At 41.7% G+C, this 25808-nt stretch overlaps 1 protein-coding gene across 11 annotated transcripts in view; it reads right to left on the bottom strand.

Moving 5' to 3' along the window:
• Gpc5 (glypican 5) overlaps positions 1-23221 on the bottom strand; it is a 1404356-nt gene extending 1381135 nt beyond the window's left edge. For 6 of the 11 annotated variants that reach the window (XM_060391585.1, XM_060391588.1, XM_060391589.1 and 3 more), the window contains exon 1: positions 22567-23220. In XM_060391585.1, the coding sequence (XP_060247568.1) occupies positions 22567-23038 (472 nt within the window). In that variant the 5' untranslated portion in view covers positions 23039-23220. Of the gene's footprint in view, positions 1-22566 lie in introns of all 11 variants that reach the window. The other 5 variants (XM_060391586.1, XM_060391593.1, XM_060391594.1 and 2 more) reach the window with 2 other exon arrangements.
• Between the last annotated feature and the right edge of the window lie 2587 nt (positions 23222-25808).

The raw sequence follows: 25808 nt of genomic DNA, 5'->3' as shown, positions 1-25808 counted from the left end.
ATCAATAATGGTTTTAGAAGTTGTCTGTTTTCTAAGTATTAGAGGTTGATTTCAAATTTTTCAGAATTTGTAGAATTGTTATCTATTTTTCCAACAAATAAAGTAATGTTAAATGTTTTATGCAATGCTTGTTTAGGTCTGAAAGTCTCAGGAGTCCATCTTGGACAGGAAATTATCAGCATCAGAAAGACACTGAGGAAGAGTTGCTGTCAAGGCTCTGACCGGTTTTCTGTGGTCTCCATGGCAATGCTTCCTACTCCAAGCAGTGTCCCTAACTCCACCAGAACAACTTCATCAACAATTTGATTAGTGAATGTGCCAGCCCTGGTAAAGTAGACCTTTGTGAATTCCACCTGAACAAACATCAGTATTTTCACTGTTGCTTACTAGCCTGTACCCAGTGCTGCATGGGAACTCCACAGAATAAGTGACTCAGTGTTAGTGGGTGATGTTCGTTATTTCTAGAACAAACTTTCTGTGCAAGCCTGCCTTCCATGAACATTATCATGTAGAAATTTATCAACTCCTTTGGCATTGGTTGCTATTCCTCTGTACTTTTCAACAAATTACACACATATATACAACTTATACTTTTCAAATTATTTTATTATAATTTGCAAAATGACTCACTGTGTCTTTGTGTGTGCACCCGCATGCTTGCCTACTCATTTTGGCAGGGAGATCAGAGGACAACTGGCGTACAGTGCATAACCATTACAAAGGACCACCCCACCCCACAAGAGTTGGGAGACATTTTCCAAGTCTTTGCAGAATTTTAAATACTCAATACATACTGGGAACTGGCACCAATAGATAATTTGAATAGAGGCTAAGACGTAAAGGTAGATGATTCTACAATCTTTTAAAATACGTTTCTACGCCTGTGTTCCTGGGTCCAATCACCACGTGAATAAAACTCACTGTGGAAACAAGGCCACTTTAGAATGATTGGCAGAAGTGTGCACAGAATGGGTCACCTTTGTTTGATAAAGTGAGTTCATGAGGTCATTTCCAAGACCCCTTTTATATCTTCCATTTGTCTCTGATGCCATAAGATGAATTATGAATTTGTCCACATATTTCTGAAGTGGAGGAATCATTCAATCATTTTTTTTTATTAAGTGCAATGACATTTGAAAAAACACTACAAGAAAAAGAGAAAGCAAGTCATGGAGAAGTGTAATCATGGTAGTTACTCTGCTGCCTCTTAGCCGAAAAAGTAAAGGCAACGGGTGTAAGGCCAAGAGTCTTAAAAACAGATGTTTTTTAAAAACAAATCTTAAAAACAACTGTATCTCACATTAAGAATCAGGCACACGAGGAACTCCTGAAACTGAGCCTTGTGGCGATGGTCCACCAAAACTCAGGGAAACACTTATAGACAACTATAGAAAATGGTTATAATTTATCTAACTAAATTAATATTGTACCATGTGAAATACACAAGATATTATAAAATAATTATAAAAGAAAACCACACGTCATGAGGACAGGAAGATAACAAAATGAATTTTAGGGTCAAATCTGACTCACATTCAGACCTTACTCAGCATCTTATTTTACTACTAACTCTGAAAGTCCAGGGATTACTAGACACAAGTAAAGCAAAAAGTCTTCATCACCATACCATAAATCCTTGATACTTAGGAGAAACCCAGGACTGTGAGCATGAAAAAAGAAGGAAAACCATTTGACCATGCATTCGCTCACTTTATACTTTGATGACCATAAAACTCTCAGTAATATTTGCCTCTGGTCTCTAAATCAGAAGCCCAGAAATCTAAGCTCTGTTTACTATAAACAGGCACAGGCTAGCTACGTCCAGATAAAAGCCTGTGGCCATCATCAGAAGGTTCTACTACTATATTTAAAGGAGTTAATGCATCATTTTCTCCTTTGTAAGAAAAATCTCTCAACTTCAGCTTCAGTGACTTCTTGTAGGCAGCCTCCTTCTGGCCAAGAAATCAAAATCCATCTTTTTCCCTCCTTAAAGACACTACCAGTTTCTTGTCTGTTCTGTGACATAATCAGCTCTTTTCTCTCTCCCTCACTCTCTTCCATCCCTCTACACCTTCCACTGGTTTTCATTGTCCACCCCACACATACCGCATCCTAACCTTCGCCCCAACTGCACTAAGCAACTTTGCTGACTGTGTTCTTTGTAGCGGCCAATAAGAAACTCAGAACTGAAATCTCCAGCCCAGATCACAGAGGAGTCCATGTTTGTCTTGTAGCCAAGTGCAGATTATTTTCCCTGCTCCTATTTTTCACATCATTGTTTTATTCCTTGCTTGCTAATATTATTTTCAGATGACATGAACTTCTGTATATTGATTTTAAAATCTTAAAATAGCTGAAAACACAAATACATGTGTAAGAACAACAATCTACAGTCAGCATTTGGAACTGAATTGCTTTAGTCCTTCCAGCACTTTAAAAAGTTAGTAAACCATGCATAGGTGACTGGAGGGGCCTACAGCGTAATCCTGTATCGATTATTTAGAGAAAATCACATGTCTTATGAACAGGCAGGTATAACAGGCTTTATAACCAAGGTATTACCATAGTAAGAAGTTCAAGGAAAATATGCTGCTCTTGCTTTCTGTAAGTTCAGCTTGATGTCCAGCCTAAGAATTGCGTGGGGAATTGCTATCAGGTCCCCATTGTAAGTAACCAGAAGACAGAAACCACACAGTCATTCTGAGCCTCTTAAACCCATTTTAAACTGACTTCTTTTGAACTATATTAATACCATTCTAATCTCACACATAGAAAATAAGTCAAGTGGACACCCTACAGGCAAGAAAGATTTTTAAAATGCAAATGTGATGGTATCGCTGTGCTGGGAGGTCTCTCTCTCCAGAGCAAGTGAGAAGCTCTGTCTCTGATTGCTGCCTGCCTCCTCCATTTCTTAGCCTGTTCTCGCCAGAGCATGCTCTTCACCCAAACAGCAGGTGTGCACTGTGAAATGGTAACAGATGTGAGAATTACAAACCAGGCTATAGAATCATTTCTACAGAACTAAACTTTGTGAAAAGGTGATTTGAATTCCACATCGCCATGTCACTTGTGAGTTAATCCAGAAGTTAAATATTAGCTGTGCCATAGTTTGCAAATGCCTACTCTGGTAACTGATGAACTACTCCTAGTTGCTAATTCAAGAGCGATTTAGCCATATCCAGTTACCTTAACCTCTTTATGAAGTACATACTCAGCAAGTCTCAAAATTCTTTCCTCTTTTCACACCCAGTGACTTGCCAATCTTTGTCTGCACTTGCTGAGCTGCCCTCCCTCCCTTCCCACCCCCTCTACTTGGACACTGCACCTGTCTCCACAGGTGTGCCAACCACCTGTGCAGGAGCCTCAACATTAGCATCTAGGTTGTTTTTTTACCTAAAATGTACTAAACCCTGGCAATCAGATTTAGTAGATTAGATTCTCCCTCAGAAATCCTAAGAATTCTGCCTTCTAAATATCTCCATTTGATGTACTTCCTTTATACAAACATATCTCTAGCTGGTGAGACATGGGCTGATAGATGATAGATTCGTCGATCGATAGATAGATGATTGGAAGGTAGATAGAAAGACAGAGAGAGATAGATAAATGTATCAGATAGTAGACTAAGATGTAAATATATATATGGCATAAGGTGAGATGAGTCAGAAAACTCTTTCCCTGGGCAAATAAACTGGCTTTCTCAATAACAAAAATCCTGAGTTTCTCGCTTAGCAGCTCTTTAAATAATGAGCATCCGTAATGCCCAGCATTTGCCCAGCTCTACTCAGCAGTGGAGAGAAAAGCACGAAGCAGAGCAAACAGAGCTTAGATTCTGCTGCTTCTCCTTCTCAGGATCAACCTAACCAAAATTATTCGAAACGACATCTTAAGGGGTGACAAGCTGATGTCCCTCTATCTGGGGAGGAATGGAGGCCCCAGAGCATGGGTGACCCTTCGTCACCCTTCTCAGGAACTGCCAAGGCTTCCTCTCTCCTGTACTAAGTTGCAGAGTAATCTCTTGCTCTTTATTTTGATTAATAAGTCGAATGAATTAATAAAATATTGATGAAGCACCTGTTCTGTGCAAGACATTGTATTATTGCGACTAACAAGAAGGATCAAATACATATCTCCCTCTAGGGCTCAGATGATGAAGAGACACTTTCGCAAAAACTTAATGAAATAAAATGTCATAAAAGATACATCAAGTTTTCTGAGAACATCAAGAAATTACATCTTCTTGGATAAATCAAGAGGAATGGTCAGAAGAGTTTTTGAGAAGCCACTTGAATAGTTTCTTTGAATAAACACTAAAATATTTACAAGGTAGAAATACTTTTACTCAATAAATGAGAAAATGATTTCATTGTGGTTAAACTGCTCCCAATCCACAAAATATATGATATATGGCTGAACAAATCTGGTAAGACATGAACAGTGAGTGAGGAAGAAAGAAGAGCACCTTCCATAAGAACAACAAATGGGCTTGGATGTGGCTACAATGAATTGCTGGGGTATCAGGGCTGCTGACTGGAGAATACTGGTGGAACTGTGAATGCTCTGGGGTTTTCACAGCTGGATTCTGGGAAGAGACGAGATGGGGGCATCATAGTTAGGGTTTCCATTTCTGTGATGAAACACCTTTCCTACAACAAGTTGAAGAGGAAAGGGTTTTTTCAACTTACACTTCCACACTGTCGTAAGTCACTGAAAGGAGGTAGGACAGGAACACAAACACGTCAGAAGCTTGGAGGCAGGGACCGATGCAGAGGCCATGGAGGGGTGCTGCTTACTGGCATGCTCGCTCTGATTTGCTCAGCCTACTTTCTTATAGCACCCAAACCACCAGCCCAGGGATGGCTCTCCCACACCCTGGCTTGCCAGAGGCTCAATCTTATGGAAGCATTTTCTCAATTGAGACTCCCTCCTCTCCAAAGACTATCACTTGTGTCACGCTTACATAAAGCTAGACAGCACAACTGACCCCTTGTCAACTTAACACAGTAATAAATCACTGTTAGGTTGCAATCTTTCCTTTCTTGTTTATCCCCAAAACTACGTATTAATATCTATATCATAGTACAAAACATTTTACAAACTTAAAAATTCCACAGTCATACAAGTTCAAACACTTTAGAACTTCAGTCTCTAAAAACTCTGAAGCCTCTCTACTGTGGACTCCTATAAAATAAGCTAAATACTTTCTTACATCAAGAGAAAAAAATCAGGGCACAGTCACAATCTTAACAAAGCAAAACCAAACTCCAACTGTGTAAATAATTCAGTGTCCAAGGTCTTAGATCCACTCACCATCGTCGGGGCTCCTCCAAAGAACTTGGTTAACTGTTCCATTTTCTGCCACCCACACAGATTGTCTCCAAAGCTCAGGCCAGCTTCACTCTATGGCTGTTGCTGTTCTTGGCAGGTGTGTCATGGTATTGTCATCTCCAAAATGCTTAGGTCTCTGCTACAACTCTACTTTCATCAATATCCTTTCCTAGGCTCTCTTTGTGGTGCCAAACCTCAACTTCTCTGCATGACCCATTTAATACTTGGACTTAATTGCTACTGAGGCTTCACCTTCACCAATGGCTTCTCCTGGTCTTTCTTAATGTCAAGCCTCAGCTGCTCTCCATGACCCTTCAAATCTTCAAAATGAGTAACACGATTAGATCCAAGATGGCGGCACCAACCATGCAGGGTATCTGAACAGCAGCTCAGCAGTGAGAGCAGGGTGACTGACTAGCAGGTCGTTCTGTGGAACCCCAAACCCCAGAGTCTGGGTTTCTCAGGTGAGAGGAGAATCCACGTGGGTATTCAAAGGTCCATCTTCAGGCCACCTGGCTAATACCAGGAAAAATTCCCAGTCTCCCTCCCCGCACTGCCACAGTCCTAGGCCATCCACCTAAGCCCACCATCTATATAACCATGATATGCAGCTCTGGCCAGGCAGCCATAGGCCACCGCCCATACCCACCATCATGTGGACACCTTCCTGGTTGCAGCAGCTAGTGGCACTCACTCTCACTGTCCTGTGGAGGGGATACATTCTGGTACTGTAGGGGAGGTGCAGCTCCATTCTGCCTGCTGTCCACCTTCCTGGATCAGAATCAGCCAGCACAGCACAGACACTGAACACAGCAGAACAGGATTCAAGCCCCATTCGCCACCATCTTAAAGAAGCTTGTGAGGTACTGGAGGAGCTCTAAGCACAGAGATCTTTCCACCTGCACCCAGCAGCCTGGCTCACCTAGGCCAGAAACAGTTAGCCATGCATAGACAGAGAACCCAGCAGAGCTGAGCTAGGCACCCCACCCAAGTTCCATTGTCCTCCACCCCAAGGAGGCCTGCGGGGCACTGGAGCAGCTCTAGGCTCGGAGATCTTTCTGCCTGCTTCCCAGAAGCCTATCCCACTTAGGTTGGAAACACCGAGGCCAACACAGCCAGTGAACCCTGCAGAGCTGAGCCAGGCCTGGGACCAGAATCATATTAAGAAAGACTCTGGGGTAGTGGAGCTGCTCTGGGCTCAAAGATCTTTCCACCTGCATCTCAGGTACCTGGCATATCTGGATAACAAAGAGTGAGCCAGCAGAGACAGTGAATCCAGGGGAGAGTACTCAATACTCCTGAGACAGGTAGACCCAGTATGCACTACAGACTCCAAGAACAAGCAGGCAAGGCTACAGACAACCAGATGGCAAGAGGCTGGGGTAAGAATACAGATAACAAAAACCAGGACATCGTGGCTTTATCAGACTCTCAAAAAAATCAACAGACTTACTTTTTATTATTTTTATTTTTCACGTAACCAATGTGACCCATCATCATCCTTTTAATTAAAATTTTATATTAATTATAGTTTATTCACTTTGTATCCCAACTGTAGCCTCCTCTCTCATTCCTTCCCAAATCCACCCTCCCTTCTTTGTCTCCTCCCATTCCCCTCTCCAAGTCCAACACATAAGGGAGGTCCTCCTCCCCTTCCATCTGACCCTAGTTTATCAGGTCTCATTAGGACTGGCTGCATTGTCCTCCTCTGTGGCCTGGCAAGGCTGCTACCCCTTGAGGGAGGTGGGGGAAGGTCAAAGAGCCTGCCACTGAGTTCATGTCAGAGACAGTTCCTGTTCCCCTTACTAGGGAACCCACTTGGATACTGAGCTGCCATGGGCTAAAACTGAGCAGGGGTTCTAGGTTATATACATGAATGGTCCTTAGTTGGAATCAATCAACAGACATTCTATTGCAGCTGAAACACAGGAAAATGATCTTAAACCTATAATTATGCAGTTATTCAAGGCACAAAAAGAGGAAATAAACACAAAAAATAAAGGCTGTCATGGACAGACAGAAATCTACATTCAAACAGATGAAATAAATGGTTCACGACATGAAAACAGAATTAGAATCAATAAAGAGAACACAAAAGAAAAACCCTGGAGTTGGAGAACTTAGAGAAAAGTTCACTAGCTTAAAGAAAGAGATGCCTATAAACATACAGAACACCAAATAGATTGGACCAGAAGAGAAAATCCTCAAACCACATAATAATCAAGAAGAGTAGGGGGAAGAACAGAAGGACCCAATGAGGATAGACATAAGCTCCCTATCAGTGGACTAGGGGAGGGGCATGGGGGGGAAGGGGGAGATGGGGTAGGACTATGAAGAGATGAAGGAGGGGACTACAGCCGGGATACAAAGTGAATAAATTGTAGTAGTGTTAGTAGTGGTAGTTAGTAATCTTTAAAGACCAACAGAGCCAACTAAGCCAACTAACTTGCAAAGACTGAAGCACCAACCAAAAAACATGTACGGACCTAGTCTCCCTACAGAGATGTAGCCAAAGGGCAGCTTGGTCTTCATGTGGGTTCCTTAGTAAGGGGAGCCAGGGACTGTCTCTGACATGGACTCTATTTACTGCTTTTTGATCATGTGCCCCTGGTGGGTGGGACAGCCTTGCTAGGCCACAGGAGAGAAGGATAGGCTCAGTCCTGATGCAACTTGATATGCGATGGTGGGTTGTGGGGAGCGATCCTTTTCTGAGGAGTAGGGAAGGGGAGAGGGGGAAAGAAGGAGGAAGGGTGGGACCAGGAGGAAAGGATAGAGGGGGCTAGGACCAGAATGTAAAGTGAATGAATGAATGAATGAATGAATGAATGAATGAACGAACGAACAAGGAAGAAAGGAAGGAAGGAAGGAAGGAAGGAAGGAAGGAAGGAAGGAAGGAAGGAAGGAAGAAGGGAGGGAGGGAGGGAGGGAGGAAGGAAGGAAGGAAGGAAGAAATCAGTGAGATCTCATGTCATATTAGTGAAATCTCTAGAAAAAAGAAATGACAGGAAATAACCAAACTCAGGGCTAAAATCAATACAATAGGAAAAACGAGAACAATACAAAGAATCAATGAAACAAAGAGTTGGTTCTTTTCTCAAGGAACCAACTCTCTCTTTTCTTTGAGAAAAGAATCAACTTTTCAATTGACAATCCCTTATTCAAACTAGCTAAAAGACAAAGAGAAAATATCCAAATTAACAAAATCTGAAATGAAAATGGGGACATAACAATTGACACTGAGAAATCCAAACTATCATTAGATTTTATGTCAAAAAAAAATCAGTATTCCACAAACTTGGAATATCTAAAAGAAATGGACATTTTCTAGAGAGATACCACTTACCAAAGTTAAATCAAGATTGGATAAACAATTTAAACAGATTCATAACCCCTAAGGATATAGATGCAGTGATTAAAAAATCTCTCAACCAAAATAGGGACAGGACTAGATGATTTTAGCACAGAATTCTACCAGACTTTCAAAGAAGAGCAAATACCAATACTCCTCAAAGTATTCCACAAAATAGAAACAGAAGAAACATTGCCAAATTCATTTTATGAGCTCACAGTCACCCTGATACCTAAACCACACCAAGACTCAACAAAGAAAGAGAATTTCAGACCAATTTCCCTTATGAATATTGATGTAAAATACACAATAAAATACTTACAAAACAAATCCAAGAACACATCAAAAACATCACCCACCATTATTAATTCAGCTTCATTGAAGAAATACAGGAATGATTCAACATTAAAAAATAAATCCATCAGTGTAATCCACCATATAAACAAATTGAAGGAAAAAGACCACATGATAATCTCATTAAATACTGAAAAAGTCTTTGACAAAATCCAACACCCTTTCATGATAAAAGTCTTAGAGATATCAGTGATACAAGGCACAAACCTAAACAAAATAAAGGCAATATACAGAAAGACCAAAGCCAACATCAAATTAAGTGGAGAGAAACTTAGAGCAACCCCACTAACAGAGACAAGACAAGGCTGTCTACTGTCTACATATCTATTCAACACAGTACTTTGAAATTTTAGCTGGAGCAATAAGACAATTAAAGGAGTGTAAAAAGATCCCAATTAAAAAGGAAGAAGTGAACACATCACTATTTTCATATGATATGATATTATACATAAGCAACCCCAGAAATTTTACCAGGGAACCCATACAGCTGATAAACACCTTCAGCAAAGTTGCTGAATGCAAAATTAACTCAAGAAAATTCAGTATCACTCTCATATACAAACAATAATTGGCCTGAGAAAGAAATCAGGAAAACAACATCCTTCACAGTAGCCACAAATACTATGAAATATCTTGAGGTAACTCTAACCAAGCTAGTGAAAGACTTGTATGACAAGAACTTCAGCTCCTTGAAGAAAGAAATTAAAGAAGATACCAGAAGATGAAAAGATCTCCCATCTCGTGGATTGGGAGGAATAACATAGTAAAAACAGCCATTTTATCAAAAGCAATCTAAAGACTCAACAATATTCCCATCAAAGTCCAACACAATTCTTTACAAACCAAGAAAGAGCAATACTCAACTTCATATGGAAAAACAAAAGGCCCAAGATAGTTAAAACAATCCTGCACTAAAAAACGAACTTCTGGAGGTATCACCATCCTTGCTTTCAAATTGTACAATAGAGCAATAGTAATAAAAACCACATGACATTGGCATAAAAATAGATAGGTTGGTCAATGAAATCAAAGATTCATAAGTAAATCCACACACATACAGACACATGGGTTTTTATAAAGAAGCCAGAAATATACAATGAGAAAAAAAAAGCATTTTCAACAATAGTGCTGATATAACTAGATGTCTGCATGTAGATGAATGCAAATAGATCTATATCTATCACCCAGTTTAAAAAAAAAAAAAAACAACTCAAGACCAAGTGGATCAAAACACTCAACATAAAACCGATAGGCTGAACCTGATAAAGGAAGAGGCACAGGAGACAACTTCCTAAACAGAATACCAATACTATACACAGTAACAACAACAATCAATAAAACTGAAAAGCTTCTGTAAGGCAAAGGACACTGTCAAAAGGACAAAATGGCTGCCTGCAGAATGGCAAAAGATCTTCAGCAACCCTATATCTGACAGAGGGCTAAGTTTAGAAAGAACTCAAGAAACTAGAAATTAACAAACCAAACAATCCAATTTAAAAATGGGTACAGATATAAACAGAGGAATTTCTAATGACCAAGAAGCACTTAAAGACATGCTCATCATTTTTAGCCATCAAGGAAATGCAAAACAAAACAACTCTGACATTCCATCCTACACCTGTCAGAATGGCTAAGATCAATAACACAAGTGACAGCACATGCTGGCAAGGATGTGGAGCAAGGGGAACACTCCTCCATTGCTAATGTGAGTGTAAACTTTACAGCCACTTTGGAAATCAATATGGCAGTTTCTCAGAAAATTGGGAATTGATCTACCACAAGACCCAGCTATAACACTCCTGGGCAGGTATACACCCAAAAGACTTTCTGCCATACCACAAGGATGCTTGCTCAAGCATATTTAGAACATCTTTATTCATAATAGTCAGAAGCTGCAAACAACCTAGATGCCCCCCAACCAAAGAATAGATAAAGAATATGTGCTACATTTACAAAATGGAGTATTATTCAGCTATTAAAAACAATGACATCATGAAGTTTGCCAGCAAATGGATGGAACTAGAAAACATCATCCTGAATGAGTTAACCCAGACCTGGAAAGACACAAATAGTATGCACTCACTTATAAGTAGATATTAGCTGTGATGTAAAGGACAACCATTCTACAATCCACAGACCCAAGAAGCTAAGTAACAAGGAGGGCTCCAGGGGGAACACATGAGTCTCACTGAGAAGGGGAAATAAAACAGTCATCATGGGTGGACCGTGTTTGGGGGACTACAATGTGGGAGCACCTCTGGGAGGAGCTAGAAGTGTAGGGCAATGGAAACTTCCAGGAAGAAATGAGGGCAGCCCTAGCCAAGACTTCTAGCAGTGGGAGATACAGAAGCTGAACTGGCCATCTCCTGTAACCAGTCAAGACTTCCAGGGGAGGGATTGGACACCAGCCCAGCCGCAAAGCAAAAAACCTACAATTCATCCTACCTACAAGATTTTCTGTGGTAAAGGTAGCGTAGAAATTGTGGGAGTAGAGGACCAACAGTTAGTCCAGCTTGAAATCCATGCTTTGAGTGGGAGCTCAAACCCCCCCCCTCAGCATTGCCTGGAGGACCAAGAACCAGAGGCTGGATAGCCCACGGACCTAGGATAGAGCATGACTAGGATGGAACATGACTGACAAAAAAACAAATCAGTGAAATAATTGCTAACGATACTCTGCTACACTCATAAATCCATGCCTAGCCCAATTTTCATCAGTGCAGCATCACCCAGCAACTGATGAAAACAGATACAGAAACCCATAGGCATACATTAGGCAGAAATTGGGGAGTCCCATGAAAGAATGGAAGAAGGATTGAAGGAGTAAGAGGGACAAGAAAACCCAGAGTCAACCAACTTGAGCCCACAGGGGCTCACAGAGACTGTCAACCATGCAGTCTCCATGGGACAGACCTAGGTCCTCCACACATATGTTACAGTTGGGTAGCTTGATCATCTTGTGGGATGCCTAACAGTGGGAACATGCACTGTCTGTGACTATGTTGCCTGCCTCTGGGACCTTTTCTTCCTATAGGGTCACCTTGTCCAGCCTTAATAGTAGAGGAGGCGCCTAGTCTTACTGCAGCTTGATATGCCCCAGCTGGTTGATATCCACCAAGGCCAGTCCTTTTCTGAGGAGAAATGGAGGAGGAGTTGATAAGGGATGGGGTATGGGGGAGGGTCTGAAAGGAGAGAAAGGAGGGGAGACTACAGTTGGGATATAAAATAAATAAAATTAAAGGAAAAAAATAATTCAGTCACTGGGGTCTTTTGTGGTTCTAGAGGGTCACCTGGACAGGCAGTGAGTTATTTCACAAGGAGAAAATGCTGACCTGTCTGACTTTCACCAAATTTTAGAGTGGCCTAAGTCACTCTGCACTGTGCTAAGATGACAACATTCCTCTGCTTGGTGCAACCACAACAGAGAAGAGAAGCCTCTGTAAAGCAAAATTACACCTCTCGGGTATGGAATGGCAGTAAAAGCATTTAGTGCCAATGGTGGCTTATATCTTACAACAGGAAAGTGAGAAAGCAAGCAACAGAAAACTGCAGAGGGAAAACTGGAAAGGACAGGAATTATGCAGAGCTCCAAAGTCAAATGTGAAAATTTAAGCTTTGGTGTGAACTCTGGGGAATGTTGATTGCTGTCTTCAGCTGTCTAGCAAACACCGCTGGATTGGTACTGCCTGATGCTTTGCAGCAAAATCCTGGAATCACCTGTTTCCCATACCCAACCTATCCTTGTAGGTGGCAACAATGACAGACACTTCTTGTAAAGGATCAACTTCCTGAAAGATTTTAATTTGGAAACCAGAGAACCGCTTTAGTTCCCTTTGTCAGAAGCTACACAGCTGTATTTCTGACACGTACAGAAGGTTGAACTGCAATAGACGAAGCAATTCTAAGTCCACATAGAGGGAAGGAGTTTAGTCGTATTGGCTGGGTCCAGACCTCAATAAAAAGGAGCAAATGAGAGGAGCCCTAGCATTCATCTCTATGGCTCCTGACTGCAGGCTCAAGGTGACCAATTTTCTCAGGCTCCTGCTTCCATGCCTTCCCTTCTGTGACAGAACATAACTCAAACTGTGAGAAAAACTAAAGTCCTTAAGTCAACTTCCTTAAGTTGACTTTGTCACAACCACAAGTAACTAATACTGAATGTCCTACTTAGGGTTACTATTGCTTTGATAAAACACCATGACGAGAGCAACTGGAGAGGAAAGGGTTTATCTAGCTTAAACTTCTACATCTTCGTACATCATTGAAGGGAGTCAGGGCAGGAATCTGGATGTAGGAGCTGATGCAGAGGCCATGGAGGGGTGCTGCTTACTGACTTGCTCAGCTTGCTACATTATAGAACTCAGGATCACCTGCCCAGGGATGCACCAGCCACAGTGGAATGGGCCGCTCCCCATCAATGACTAATTAAGAACATGCCTCACAACCAGGTCTTATGGAGGGACTGTCTCAGTCGAGGTGCCCTCCTCTCATCCCTAGCTTGTGTCAAGTTCACACAAAACTGTCCACCACATAGAGACAGCTGTGGAAAGTAGTATCAGCATAACATGGTTCTCAATAGCTACCAGAGGAGAAAAGGAACCTAAATGTACAGTATCTGTATAGAAGAAAGCAAAACATCTGAGTTGAGTCATTTGCTAAATGTCACACATCTAATAAATGGAATGGCCAAACTAAGCCATTTCAAAACTATAAATTCATTTGTCTGCACTATAACATTTGACAGATTGTGATAGTATGTCTGGCTTTTCCATTCATTTACCCCAAAACAACATTTTAGTGCTTTGTCAGACTTATTTTTTCTCATTTTGACTACAAGACATTTGAATAGATGAATTAAATGCTAAATATTTAATGACCTGTAGCTTTTTACATCAACAAACTTCCAGAGAAGAAGAAAACTTGGCTTTGTGTTTTCGGACTAAAGCCGCTAACAGGGCAGGCACAGACCCATGCAGGTCCTCCAGACACCCAGCTCTTAAAGAAGCTCATTGACCTCTGCTGTGTGACTCTCACCGCACTGTTTCTATCTCCTTTATTTTCTAAGGTGATCAAAACCTTTCCTCAAAACAAATAAGTTGAGGTTCTTGTTTGGTTTTGTTTTGTTTTTAAACCCAGAATAAAATATGTGGCAAGCCTGGTGAGAACGGAGTATTAATCTCTTCCTTTTATTGACCTACTTCAGTTTCAGCTCATTAAACACAGACATCTCAATGATCAAAAGAAAACGAACCAAATGTAACTTGGTATAACCTTACTGAATAACAGAGTTTCTCAAAAAGCAAATAAATCTGAGCTGGTAATTTAATATTGACAGTCTCCCACTTAAATAATCTATGTGCAATGAACAGGATATCCCAGTGTAATTTTTTCTCCTTCATTTTATTTGATCTATACAGGCATCCTTTGCTTTTTCACATCAACTCCCTTCTAAGAATCCATCCTTTCCTAACATGTAAGAAAAGCAAAGTCAGTAGAATATGAGTTCTAAGAACATAGCTGCAGAGATAACTTATATTGCTTATACGGCATTATAAAGACTAAGATAAAGTTTACCATATCATTGAAGGAAAAAAAATAGTAATTCAAACTCTGTGTCCTAATGACTAATAAAAGTTTAATCATGTACTAATGAATGCTTACTAACTTTTAGATTGTGACTGTTTTTAAACATATTTAAGTAAACAGCTGGACCATATCAAAATATACATGTGTGTTTCATTAGCACTGACACAACAATTCTTCTGTTCAGGGAAACTTCTTCATGTGTCTTATATGATGTGCTAAGCAAATCATGATACATGTAAGTAGAAATAAGCTTTCAAATTTTCATTGTAAAGATGTCTTAAAGACTTGATAAACCTACGTCTACATCAGATGAATAGAGAAAACTGTGGTGTAGATACACAATGGAATATGGTCTGTCTTTGAAAAATAAAATTCATCCATTGTGTCCAAATGGATGAATGCTAGAGATGTCATCGTGAATGATATCGGTAAGGTGCAAACACTTACACACGATCTAAAAGGTTGATTTTGTCACAGCCGAGAGTAAGGCAGTGGTTACTGCAGGCTCCTCTATCAACGAATACTAAATTATAGTTAGAAAAAAATAGGCTCAAGAGACCTGTTACACAATGAGCTAATAAGTACACTCATTCTTCAGGAATGATGAACCTGGATTTTAAGTGTTTTTGCCACCAAGAATGATCCATCATGAGATCACATGTATATATTATTTACCTAGAAGTAGCCAGCCCCACAACATACATGCATTATATGTATATACCAGCTACATTTTGAATTGTGCCACTCACATTGAAGGTAGGTCCTCATGCTTCAACTAACCCAGTCTAGACATACTGAGAGATGTGTCTCCAACATGACTCTAACCCTGTCAAGCTGGCAATCGATAGTACCATGACAGCAGCCTTCAACAAACACAGATTTTGTCCACACAGGAGTTATTCCATAGATGAGTAATGTGGTTCGGAAGGTTACTCTCAGCATGGAATTAACCAGGGTAGAAGAAAAGGGGATTCATGTCCCAGTTCATTACGAGTAATTTCTTCATTGAAGAATTTCCATTTTGAAAAAAAAAAAATTAGGTCCAAATAAAACATAAACAAACTAATACAAATCCAAATGCAAATTGCATTTTGATCCATTCTCTTTCCATTCTCTTAACAAGTCCATAAAGCTCTGAGATCAGATGCACTGGCCTAATGACGGCAGCTGTGCTAATGAACCCTAAATGTTAAATACTTTTCCTTTCCCTGCAGAACAGAAACAGCAGAGAAAACTCTTCCAGACATTTGTCTAGCTGTTCATTTACTCCATTTCAAAACTGTTAGACAAAATAGGTAAAAAAAAAAAAAAAAATTCTTGGGGTTGGGTCGCCTTATAGAATCTATGACAAAGTTACAGAAGAAAAGGCTTAGCTCCTAGGAAACAGTTTACTCACAACACAGCCAAGCACAGCACAGAGCACATCTACACAAAAATGTTACTGACTGCATTTTTTCATCCTGCCAGGATTAATCAATAGAAATTACAACTAAGCATAATAAACAGCCTGTTAGGTAACTATTAATAAAAATTTAATGTATTTGTCAAAATCTATATATGAACGCTGACCTGTGAAAAAAATCAATTACAGATTCTTTTCACGTACTGCATTAGTATGCTAAAGAACAGAAACACATTTAGCGTGTGCTGAGTGGGGAACTTCGGGGGTGAGAACAGAAAAGACACACACACACACACACACACACACACACACGCTGGAAGCCCACACACGTGTCTTACCTGCTCACAGGGGAAGTGCTTCCTAGAACAGTATGCAGGGCCACCACAGAGCTGGACACAGGGAGTGACAAAGACACTCAGCTGCTAAGGTACCTTAACATGTTCTTGAGAACATGAATTCAGTTCCTAACACCCACTTTCCGCAACTTACAACCACCTGTCACTCCTTCTCTAAGGGATTCAGCGCCCTCTTCTGGCCTCCTCACACACAGGCGTGAATACAAGCATTCATAGAGATACAGAAACACATAATTACCTCTTTTTTTCTTTTTAAAAAATTTTATATTAATTAGTTTATTCATTTTGTACCCCAGGTGTAGCCCCCTCTCTCATTCCCTCCCAATCCCACCCTCCCAACCTCATCTCTTCCCATCCCCCTCTTCAAGTCCATTGATAGGGGAAGTCCTCCTCCCCTTCCCTCTGACCCTAGTCTATCAGGACTGGGTGCATTGTCTTCCTCTGTGGCCTAGTCAGGCTGCTCCTCCCTCAGGGGGATGTGATCAAAGAGCCAGCCACTGAGTTCATGTCAGAGACAGTCCCTCTTCCCCTTACTAGAGTAGCTGCTTGGAGACTGAGCTGCCATGGGCTACATCTATGCAGGAGTTCTAGGTTATCTGCATGAATGGTCCTTGGTTGGAGTATCAGTCTCAGAAAAGACCCCTGGTCCCAGATCTCTTGGTTCTGTTGCTCTGCTTATGGAGCTCCTGTCCTCTCCAGGTCTTTCTATCTCCCTCTTCTTTCATAAGATTCCCTGTACTCTGCCCAAAGTTTAGCTATGAGTCTCAGCATCTGCTTTGATACCCTGCTGGGTAGAGTCTTTCAGAGGTCCTCTGTGGTAGGATTCTGTCCTGTTCTCTGTTTTCTCCCTCTTCCGATGTCTGTCCCGTTTGCCTTTCTGAGTGAGGATTGAACATCTTACCCAGGGTCTTCCTTCTTCCTTAGCTTCGTTAGGTGTACAGATTTTAGTATGTTTATCCTATATTATATGTCTAATATCCACTTATAAGTGAGTATACACCATGTGTGTCTTTCTGCTTCTGGGTTACCTCACTTAGGATAATGTTTCTAGTTCCTACCATTTGCCTGCAAATTTCATGATTTCCTTGTTTTTAATTGCTGAGTAGTATTCCATTGTGTAAATATACTACAATTTCTGTATTCATTCCTCCACAGAGGGACATCTGGGTTGTTTCCAGAGTCTGGCTGGAATAAAGCTGTTATGAACATAGTTGAACAAATGTCCTTGTTGTGTACTTGAGCATATTTTGGATATAGCTGGATCTTGACATAGCAAGATTCCTACTTGTCTGAGAAAGTGCCAGATTGATTTACAAAGTAGATTTCCATGACCTAGTAATTTCTAAAACTCTGCGACTTGAAGATGTTAGCAAAGTTTGTGGCATATATAAAGTATCAATTTGAACATGGCTAAAAATATGTTTCTCCAAAGCTATATTTAAAGAGACTAAGTGTCCAAAACTTTCAGGTAGGTCCCATTTGGGCTTTGTTGTAATTGTGCTGGCCTTCTGTAAAAAGAGAAACCAAGTGAGTGCCCATCTCAGAGCCATGTACTTAACAACATAAAACATTCAAAAGTCACAGTATATAGATAGCAGGGTCTTAGACACTCAGTACTCAAGAATTCCTTCTATAGTTTAAGAATCAAAGAGATTCAAAAGACATACCAGCAATCTTCTTTCAGCTAACTAAATAAAATATTGCAACTCGCCAAGCCCTATTCCATACACCAGACAATATTAAAAAAAAAAAAAAAAGGTATAAACCCTGCCCAATCAGCTCTATGACTTTCAGGACCCCAAGCTAGAAGCAAATGGAAGCCAGCTATTCAATCACTCTCTCTTTCTCTTTATTTTTTAGTCCTCTTATGTATTTGTGTGTGTGTGTGTGTGTGTGTGTGTGTGTGTGTGTGTGTGTTAGTTCCCATTCAACCTAATTGCAACTTAGCCGAATAGACCCATGACTATGGTCACAGATATCTATTTAGAAATCTACATAATCTATATTATACACACACATCATGGGGTAACAAACCCATATTCCAAAAATTCTTAATTGGCTTCAATCCTACAAACGTAACACAGGATGTTCCTCTTAGCTTAACTGCATCCATCCTGAAGCCATCATACAAACAGAAGACTGTGACAGGAGGTGGAAAAGTCACCATGACCCTGAGAGGGAGGAGGACAAGACATATATACTGACATGGATAGCTGTGCTTACAGGTGGCCCTGCAGTGTTTGCCTCATTGCTACAGACCTGTGGCTCTGAGCATTGCAGGGGGCGGGAGAGCAGTTTTGCTATTTCTTAGATGTGAAGTGATCCACAGACACAATATTAACTAGCATAAGCAAATAATGTCGTTCCAGATAGAAGCACATTTCCTAATTTTAAAACTAATGATTTGAGGATGAAAAAAATCAATTACTATTTTTAAAGTCTCTGATGTGTGGAGACAAAGCATCGGCATGTCAACCTTAAACATCAGTAAATTTAGAGGAACTAAGAAAAGGTACTAACACTCACAGTGACAAGAATTTTCAGCGGAGGGAGGAGAGGTTCAAAGAAAAATCACTGGGTGGCTGTCCAGGAGAAAGTGCTTGCCCTGCATGCCTAACCACCTGACTTCAGGCCTCCTAACCTCATGATGGATGAAAGAACCTACTGCCAAGAGCTCTGCTCTTACTTCTGTTAGTGCACCCTGGCATGCATGCACACCACGCACTCTCACTCACCATTTTAAAAGAAGACAACCTATTCACTTCACACAAAGAACACAGTAAGAACTTCATCTTTCACGGCCCAGCTGTGAGTAATTCTGAGCCACAGGTTTATCAGGTCAACTGCTGTTCCTGCGTGATACAATAAGACAAACTGCTCTTTTATCATATGATTGAAAGCATTTTAAAGCAACCCCAAAAGCCAAAACCACTCTACAGAGTTCTGCTTTAAAGTTTTGCATAGTGTCAGAATGTCAGGCTCTGCCACATCAAGTTGACTACCATTCAATAGCTGGCTAAAACCTACCAGGTGAAAACGACTACCATCCTTGTGGTGCTACGTGCTCCACCAATGTCTTGCATGAAAACGCTGGATCCAGGAGTGGCCGTCCTGGGAGGTGCATTGGAAACTTTCAGACATACAATCTGGTGGGAGGTTTTTAGATCATTGGAGTTAATGGCTTCAAAGGGGGCTGCTGGGCCCTGGGCCCTTTGTCTTGCTTTGTGAAGTGTGCAGTTTGCAGTGTCTGCCCACAACCACCTAAAATGTCTTCTCTCTGCTACTTAATTGTTTCAGTATTTAAATATTTTGTAGTCATGAAAAGCTGACTAATACTTATCTTCCACAAACCCTGCTACAGTGTGTATATTTAGGATAGATAAGCACCCATTAAAATTAGTTGTGCACTAATTATCTGATAGCTGATTTCAAATAAATCTCTTAACCATCCTCTAAAAGGAAAAGTATGTACGTGAATAAATCATTATGTTCCCTCCCCAATGAGTAAAATAAAATAAAAGAGCCTTTTAAAGATCCTCCATCAACAGTTCTTCCATGAATAAAATAAGCAAGAGCAAAGGGCACCCTGACTACCACTTAGGAAATAAGACGGCAACACAGTAAAATCTGTAATTCTAATCACATTTGCTCCTTCTCTCCTTTTTTACATTTCTCATCCAAACATTCTTAGAAGCTCAATAGGCTTAGAGGAATTGGAGCAGTGCAGAGAACAAAGGTGGGGAAATCTGGGAGAGAGCCTAAAAGGCTGTCCACACCATTTTAATAATTTCAAATCGGATAAGACTTTCCAGAAGATACAAAAATCAGAAGTGTAGAAAGGAACTGCACAAAGTTATTCTATCACCTTTATATTACACACATAGCACTTCAGCTCTTGACTGATGGAATTTAACCACTGTGGACAAGAAATAAACAATAAAAATAAAACCTTAAGAAACACAAATACTAAACTAAATGCATTATTTTAGCCAAAGACAGGTTATGTATTAAATAATCTCATAAATGTAAAAAAAAAAAAAAGCCACTATTTGTATCCTCGTGTAGAAATGAATGCTTACATGTTAAGGATACACTGGCCTGAGACAGGCGTAGTTTGAGGAAACTAGGTAGCCACTCACTGATTTAATCATGTTAACCATTGTAAAATATAACTATACATTAAACAAATATAAAGGAATAAAGAAAATATTTACTAAGCATTAGGTAAATGTGACTTATGCAAATTGAGAATGGGATTTCATTAGCAGGAAAAACAGATAAGTCAATGCCAAAATATTTTAATGTTTTACTGAGTTATTTAAATCAGTGGATAACACAAGCAAATTTCAATATTATACCAAATTCTTATATGAATGATATAACTGGGTTAGTGTAAATCAACATAATGCTTTCACATGAGTTTGTCTTAACAGCCACGGGATTTTCTTCTTTCAGGAGCACCACTGATGCCTCTAAGAGTGTGACTGGCGGAGCTGGTTTAGCTGCTCTGATTTGTCCAGTACCTTAAGACACAGATAAGAAAGGTGCAATAGGAAAGCAGCCCAGAATGACTTTAAGAAGAAGGTGTGTACCCTCCTGGCGCCGAGGTTGTGCCGTCTATATCAACTACAAACAATGACAACTATTTGTTGTTCTGTAGGGCAGAGCTCCAGTGTTCCCGTATATCACGGTAAAAGGCTATCTCAGTGACCAATGCTCTAGAGCGCTCCCCTTCAGAAGACATGGCATATACAAGGTTCTAGAAATAAAACTCAACACCTGTCTAGAGTGTGTTGTCTTCAGGTGGCACCAGAAACACTGAGATGTGAGGAGGTGTTGGAATCAAAGTCTTACTGAGGAGCTGTCAATTACAGCCGCAGCTATGGTATTCAGAGGACAAGATCTCATAATGCATATGAGGGTTTCACAGCTCAATACCCACCGCACACAAACCAATTGGTTTGTGAGCGGCTAAGTGAGGAGTATTTCTTAATGAAAGAATACACTAAAATAATTATATACTTAGAAGGTTTTTGGTTTGTGTGAGTTTGCGTATGTTGTTTTATTTTTGAGGAGACAAGAATTGCCCTAAGCTGGAAGTATCAACTATGTGTGTAAATTTGTGAATTGTCTAGTGCGCTGTATAAGTATTCGAATAAACATTGGTGTATTTAAAAGTAGGCGTTGGCTGATGGGCTTCGCGTGCCCAGACACGGAGGAAGGATGTTGGGAACTGAGTTAACTAGCAATCAAGCAAATGTGCTACCACTGGGGAGTGCTAAAGGCAAGCCTCCTTGCATCGGAAAAGGGAAGTATTTTGTACTCAGACATCCTTTTTGCAAATTCTTTGTTCATCCACCGACCTCCTCAAATCCATCCCTCTCTGTTGACTTCAGCAACAGCTAGTGGCACTCCTCTGTGATTGAGCTGCAGACACTTATTGCGTGGGCTCACTAACACCTTCTCTTGCGGATAGAAGGTGTGCTACATCTCCCACGAGCAGCTAAGAATTTGAGTGCTAGGGTAGCCCCCAGCGGATGAAGGCAAGCAAAGGGAGCTTACAGGAACATGATCCCCACCTGCCGCATTAATTGTATCTTTCCCTGTGAGCCTGTGATATACTTCATCCGTGCTCAGTGTGCCCAAAATGCAGGGTTTGATCGCCTGTTGCCCTATCGCTTTTCAGGCTTGAAACTACTTTGTGGGTCTGGGAGACACGGAGCGGCTTGGATGTCTGCAGGACTGCTTGGTGCCAGGGTGCGGAGGGGCAACTAAAGGTCATGTCTGAGTGCACTGGGTCGGGTGCGCATTACAGAAAACACCGGCTGCGCCTGTGCAGCAAAGGAACATAAAAGGGTTTATGTTTTCACCATCAAACTTGTGGCAACCAGCACAGTTCCTTTGGGGTTGTGAGGAAGAGCGAAACCAGGGCCCCTGGTGACATTCTCTCTGGGAACAGGTCCACGGGCCTGCCACGCGGTCAGCAAACCTCTCCTTTAGTAGTCCTTCACACACTTCACTGGACCCTAAGGGAGCACCGGCAGGAAGCAAATGCTCCCGCGCTCCGAGGAACCCCAGATACAGTTAAGGAGCCCCTGAGGCTGCCCTCCTCCGGCGAGCACGCCAGGCAGTCCCTCCGGCCTTATCAATTCTCCTAGTGGAGGGGGAGGACCGAAAGGTCATCTTCTCACCGAGGACCACCTCTGGATGCCGGGAAGAGCGCGGTCGCAAGCCCAGAAGTCCCCGGCCGGGTCCCCGCACACTGCCAGGCCAACTCCTACCTGCCCGCGGCGCATCCGGCAGCCCCTTGACAGCTCCCCCAAGCCGCCACTGGAAAAGTTTCCGAACTTCATCGCAGCTCTCCACGCCCTCACTCCGAGTGGATCCGAGGAGAGCCAGGAGGAGGAGACAGCGCCAGCCCAGGCGCCAGGTGCCGGCGTCCATCCTCGTTGCTCGGGTCGCGCCTCTCCCGCGGTGCTCCCCACCCTCCCGGGCGCCCTGCGCCCGCGGCGCCGGAGGAAGACCCGGGGTCGGGGCTGGCGGGGGTTCGAGGCGCAGACGGCCTCCGGAAGACCGAGAACGCACCGCGGCTTCACGCGCAAAAGCCCCGCTTTCTCCCCTGACGCCCCGAGGCTGAGACGCTGGACTTCTCCTGCTCAGCATCGCCGGGGTCCGCCCCGCGGGGCGGGTCGGCGCTGTGCGAGCGGAACCCGAGCCCTGAAGAAGCGGAGAGCCGGCGAGCACCCGGCCCCGGCCACTGGCGCCGCGGCGGCCGTGGGCTCCGCTCGCTGCCGCTAACCTGGGGTGAGTCCGCCTGCCGAGCTCCGCTGAGCCCCGCTCGCCCGCTCCGCGAGCAGGCCCCGCCCCTAGCCCCGCCCCGGCCCCTAGCCACGCCCCCCGCAGGCCGCCGGCTCCGCCCCAGCCCAGAGCCGCGGTGCCCAGCAACAGCCCGGCCAGGCGACCTCAGAGAACCACTTTAATGAAAGGAACCTCGTCTTCATTCTCCCGGTTCATTTCGGAAAACACTCACCTGCTGAAACGAAAGTGTGTATAAAGAGGATCAGAGAAATCAGGAGATGAGAAACATGGAGTAGAAATAAGATGAAATATTTCTCTACAAAGCAAGGTCCTCTATGCATAGGAATTTGTATTTAAATTTCATAAAATAAACCTCGGCACAATTCAAAAGGCAAACGCTGGTTTTTGAGAGACCTAGTAACACGTTAGGTTTCAAAGGAGCCTGAAGAAATTGTTTTTATATGCATTACTATACTTTTAAATTAAAAAAATAAAACCTTTATGCTTTTAGTATTTTTTTCTGTAACATTAACTATGATTTTTCTGAAAGGATTTAGAATTCAGAGTCTCACTGGGAAGCTCTCACATTCTTTATATGATGAAGTCCACCTTATTCTCTTTACCATCATAAGACAAAAGTGCTTAAGGGAGTTTCTCCCCAAGAAAATTGGAACAACACACATACTAGGCAATTATAAGCCGACGAAGAAAGTTTGTCAAGTTAGAGTTTGCAAAAGGAATGCATATGAAACCATGAGCCAAAAGGAAAAGCGCTGTTAGGCCTGGGTGAGTGACAGGCGCAGTCCTGCGCGGAGCCACCTGGAGAGAGTGCTTCCCCAGCCCAAAGCAGCTGTTTAAAAGCATTAGGCAGGACTCTAAATATCTTAACCACTTTAAGAGAATTTCATCTCAAGCTGAACCCTTGCCAAGACTTGTGATGAATAATTTTCAGTCTTAGCTAAGTGTCGTGCGTTTTTTTCTAATGACCATTTGATATCACAAGCAGCACTTTCAGACAGAGATTACTTGCTATGGCTGGGACACTGGTTCGGAGTGAAATACTACCAACTTGGCTTTTGACATCCATTCCCTGAATGCTACAATTTTTTTTTCTTAGAAGCTTTCTTGATAAATGAGAATAGAAAACACAGCTGCTTTAAATTCTAGGCCTCCGAGCAATGCTTTAATATGTATCCAAAAAAATCTTCGTGGATCTCTTCTACTCTGATGCCCCATCACTTGGACATCAGCTATACCTGTATGGATAAACAAGAGCAGCCATGATCAGCTATAAAATTCTACGTCCTGTATGGATTCTCGTTCACTCACTCTTTATAATGGCCCTGTAAAGTTGTTACTACCAATAGTGTTTACAAATAAGTAGAGAGGGTAGATATGTAAGATGGTTTGCCTACGACCATTGACAGATGGGAAAACGAGTCAAATCAGGATGTCAGAATCCAAGACGTTTCCTTAGCCATTGCATGCTTCGCCTGAAGCTCTACCCATTTCTGTAGAGTAAGACTGAAGACTATGTAATAAGCCATCAGACTTTTTACAATTAGAAATATGTGTATTTTTCTATCCCCCTCATATGCTAATGTTACTTGAAAGTATCTCCCAAAGTTTCTTGTTTCCACCAGAATTTCTCCATATCAGAGCCAGTCCTCATAGACCATTAGAATTAAAAGGAGTCAAGTTGTCTAGCCTGAGCCCTTCAACTGCAGTCGGTAAAACACTTTCTCCAAAGAAGAAAATCACAAATACAACCGAGACATGTGATAATTTGAGGAGCAAATATTGATTGGACAATGTGATTGTAAAAAGCTCCACTAGGCTTAACTAGGCTTAAAGAAACCGACAAGCAAGTTCTCAGTAGTTTTGTACTTTCTTTCAACAAAACAGGTGGGAAAGCATGCCTGGAAAGTGAATCGGGTCGAAGGAGAAAATAAGTATGCTACGCCTATGTAAATGGTGCACATTCATAAATAAAAGACACGTCCTCCTCATACCCTTGCCCCTCCTGTTGCCACAGTGAATGAGCGAACAAGTGTTTTGGAAGGCTGCTTTTTCTACTCAGTATTCTTATGCCACCAAAAAAAAAAAAAAAAGCTCAGTTTCTATTCTGAGAACATTCAAGACAATTTACCATGTTCCAACTAGATTACAACCCCACCGTGCCTTTTAGATAGACATTTCTAGAGCAATCTATATACTCTGTGCGATAACTGGTCTTTGGCTCAATTCACTCATAGATAGTACAAATAAAACAGGGGAGAATTTCAATACTTTGATATTTATAATGCCTCATTTTTTTGAAAGCTATTCAATCAGCACTTATTGAATGTCTTTTGTATAATAGGCCTAGTGCTTTGCTTTCAAATATCAATACCCTTGTATAGGAAAATCTTTAAAGAGCCATCATTTAAAATACACTTTAATAATCTTCTAAATGTGAGCCATCCTTAATACTTCTCAGTAACCATTGTGGTTTGTCAACACAAGATCTTGTAAAGAAAGATAAGAATTGTCAACATGATGTGAGAGTAATGTGTATTGGTGTAATGATCACAGAGTCGTCACCCTGAGTACTTCTTTAGGCCCAAATGAACTACTCGGTACTGGTTAATTTTAA

Source organism: Meriones unguiculatus, chromosome 9, assembly GCF_030254825.1.
Source record: "Meriones unguiculatus strain TT.TT164.6M chromosome 9, Bangor_MerUng_6.1, whole genome shotgun sequence".
Lineage (NCBI taxonomy): Eukaryota > Metazoa > Chordata > Mammalia > Rodentia > Muridae > Meriones > Meriones unguiculatus.
This window is presented reverse-complemented; position numbering and strand designations above follow the sequence as displayed.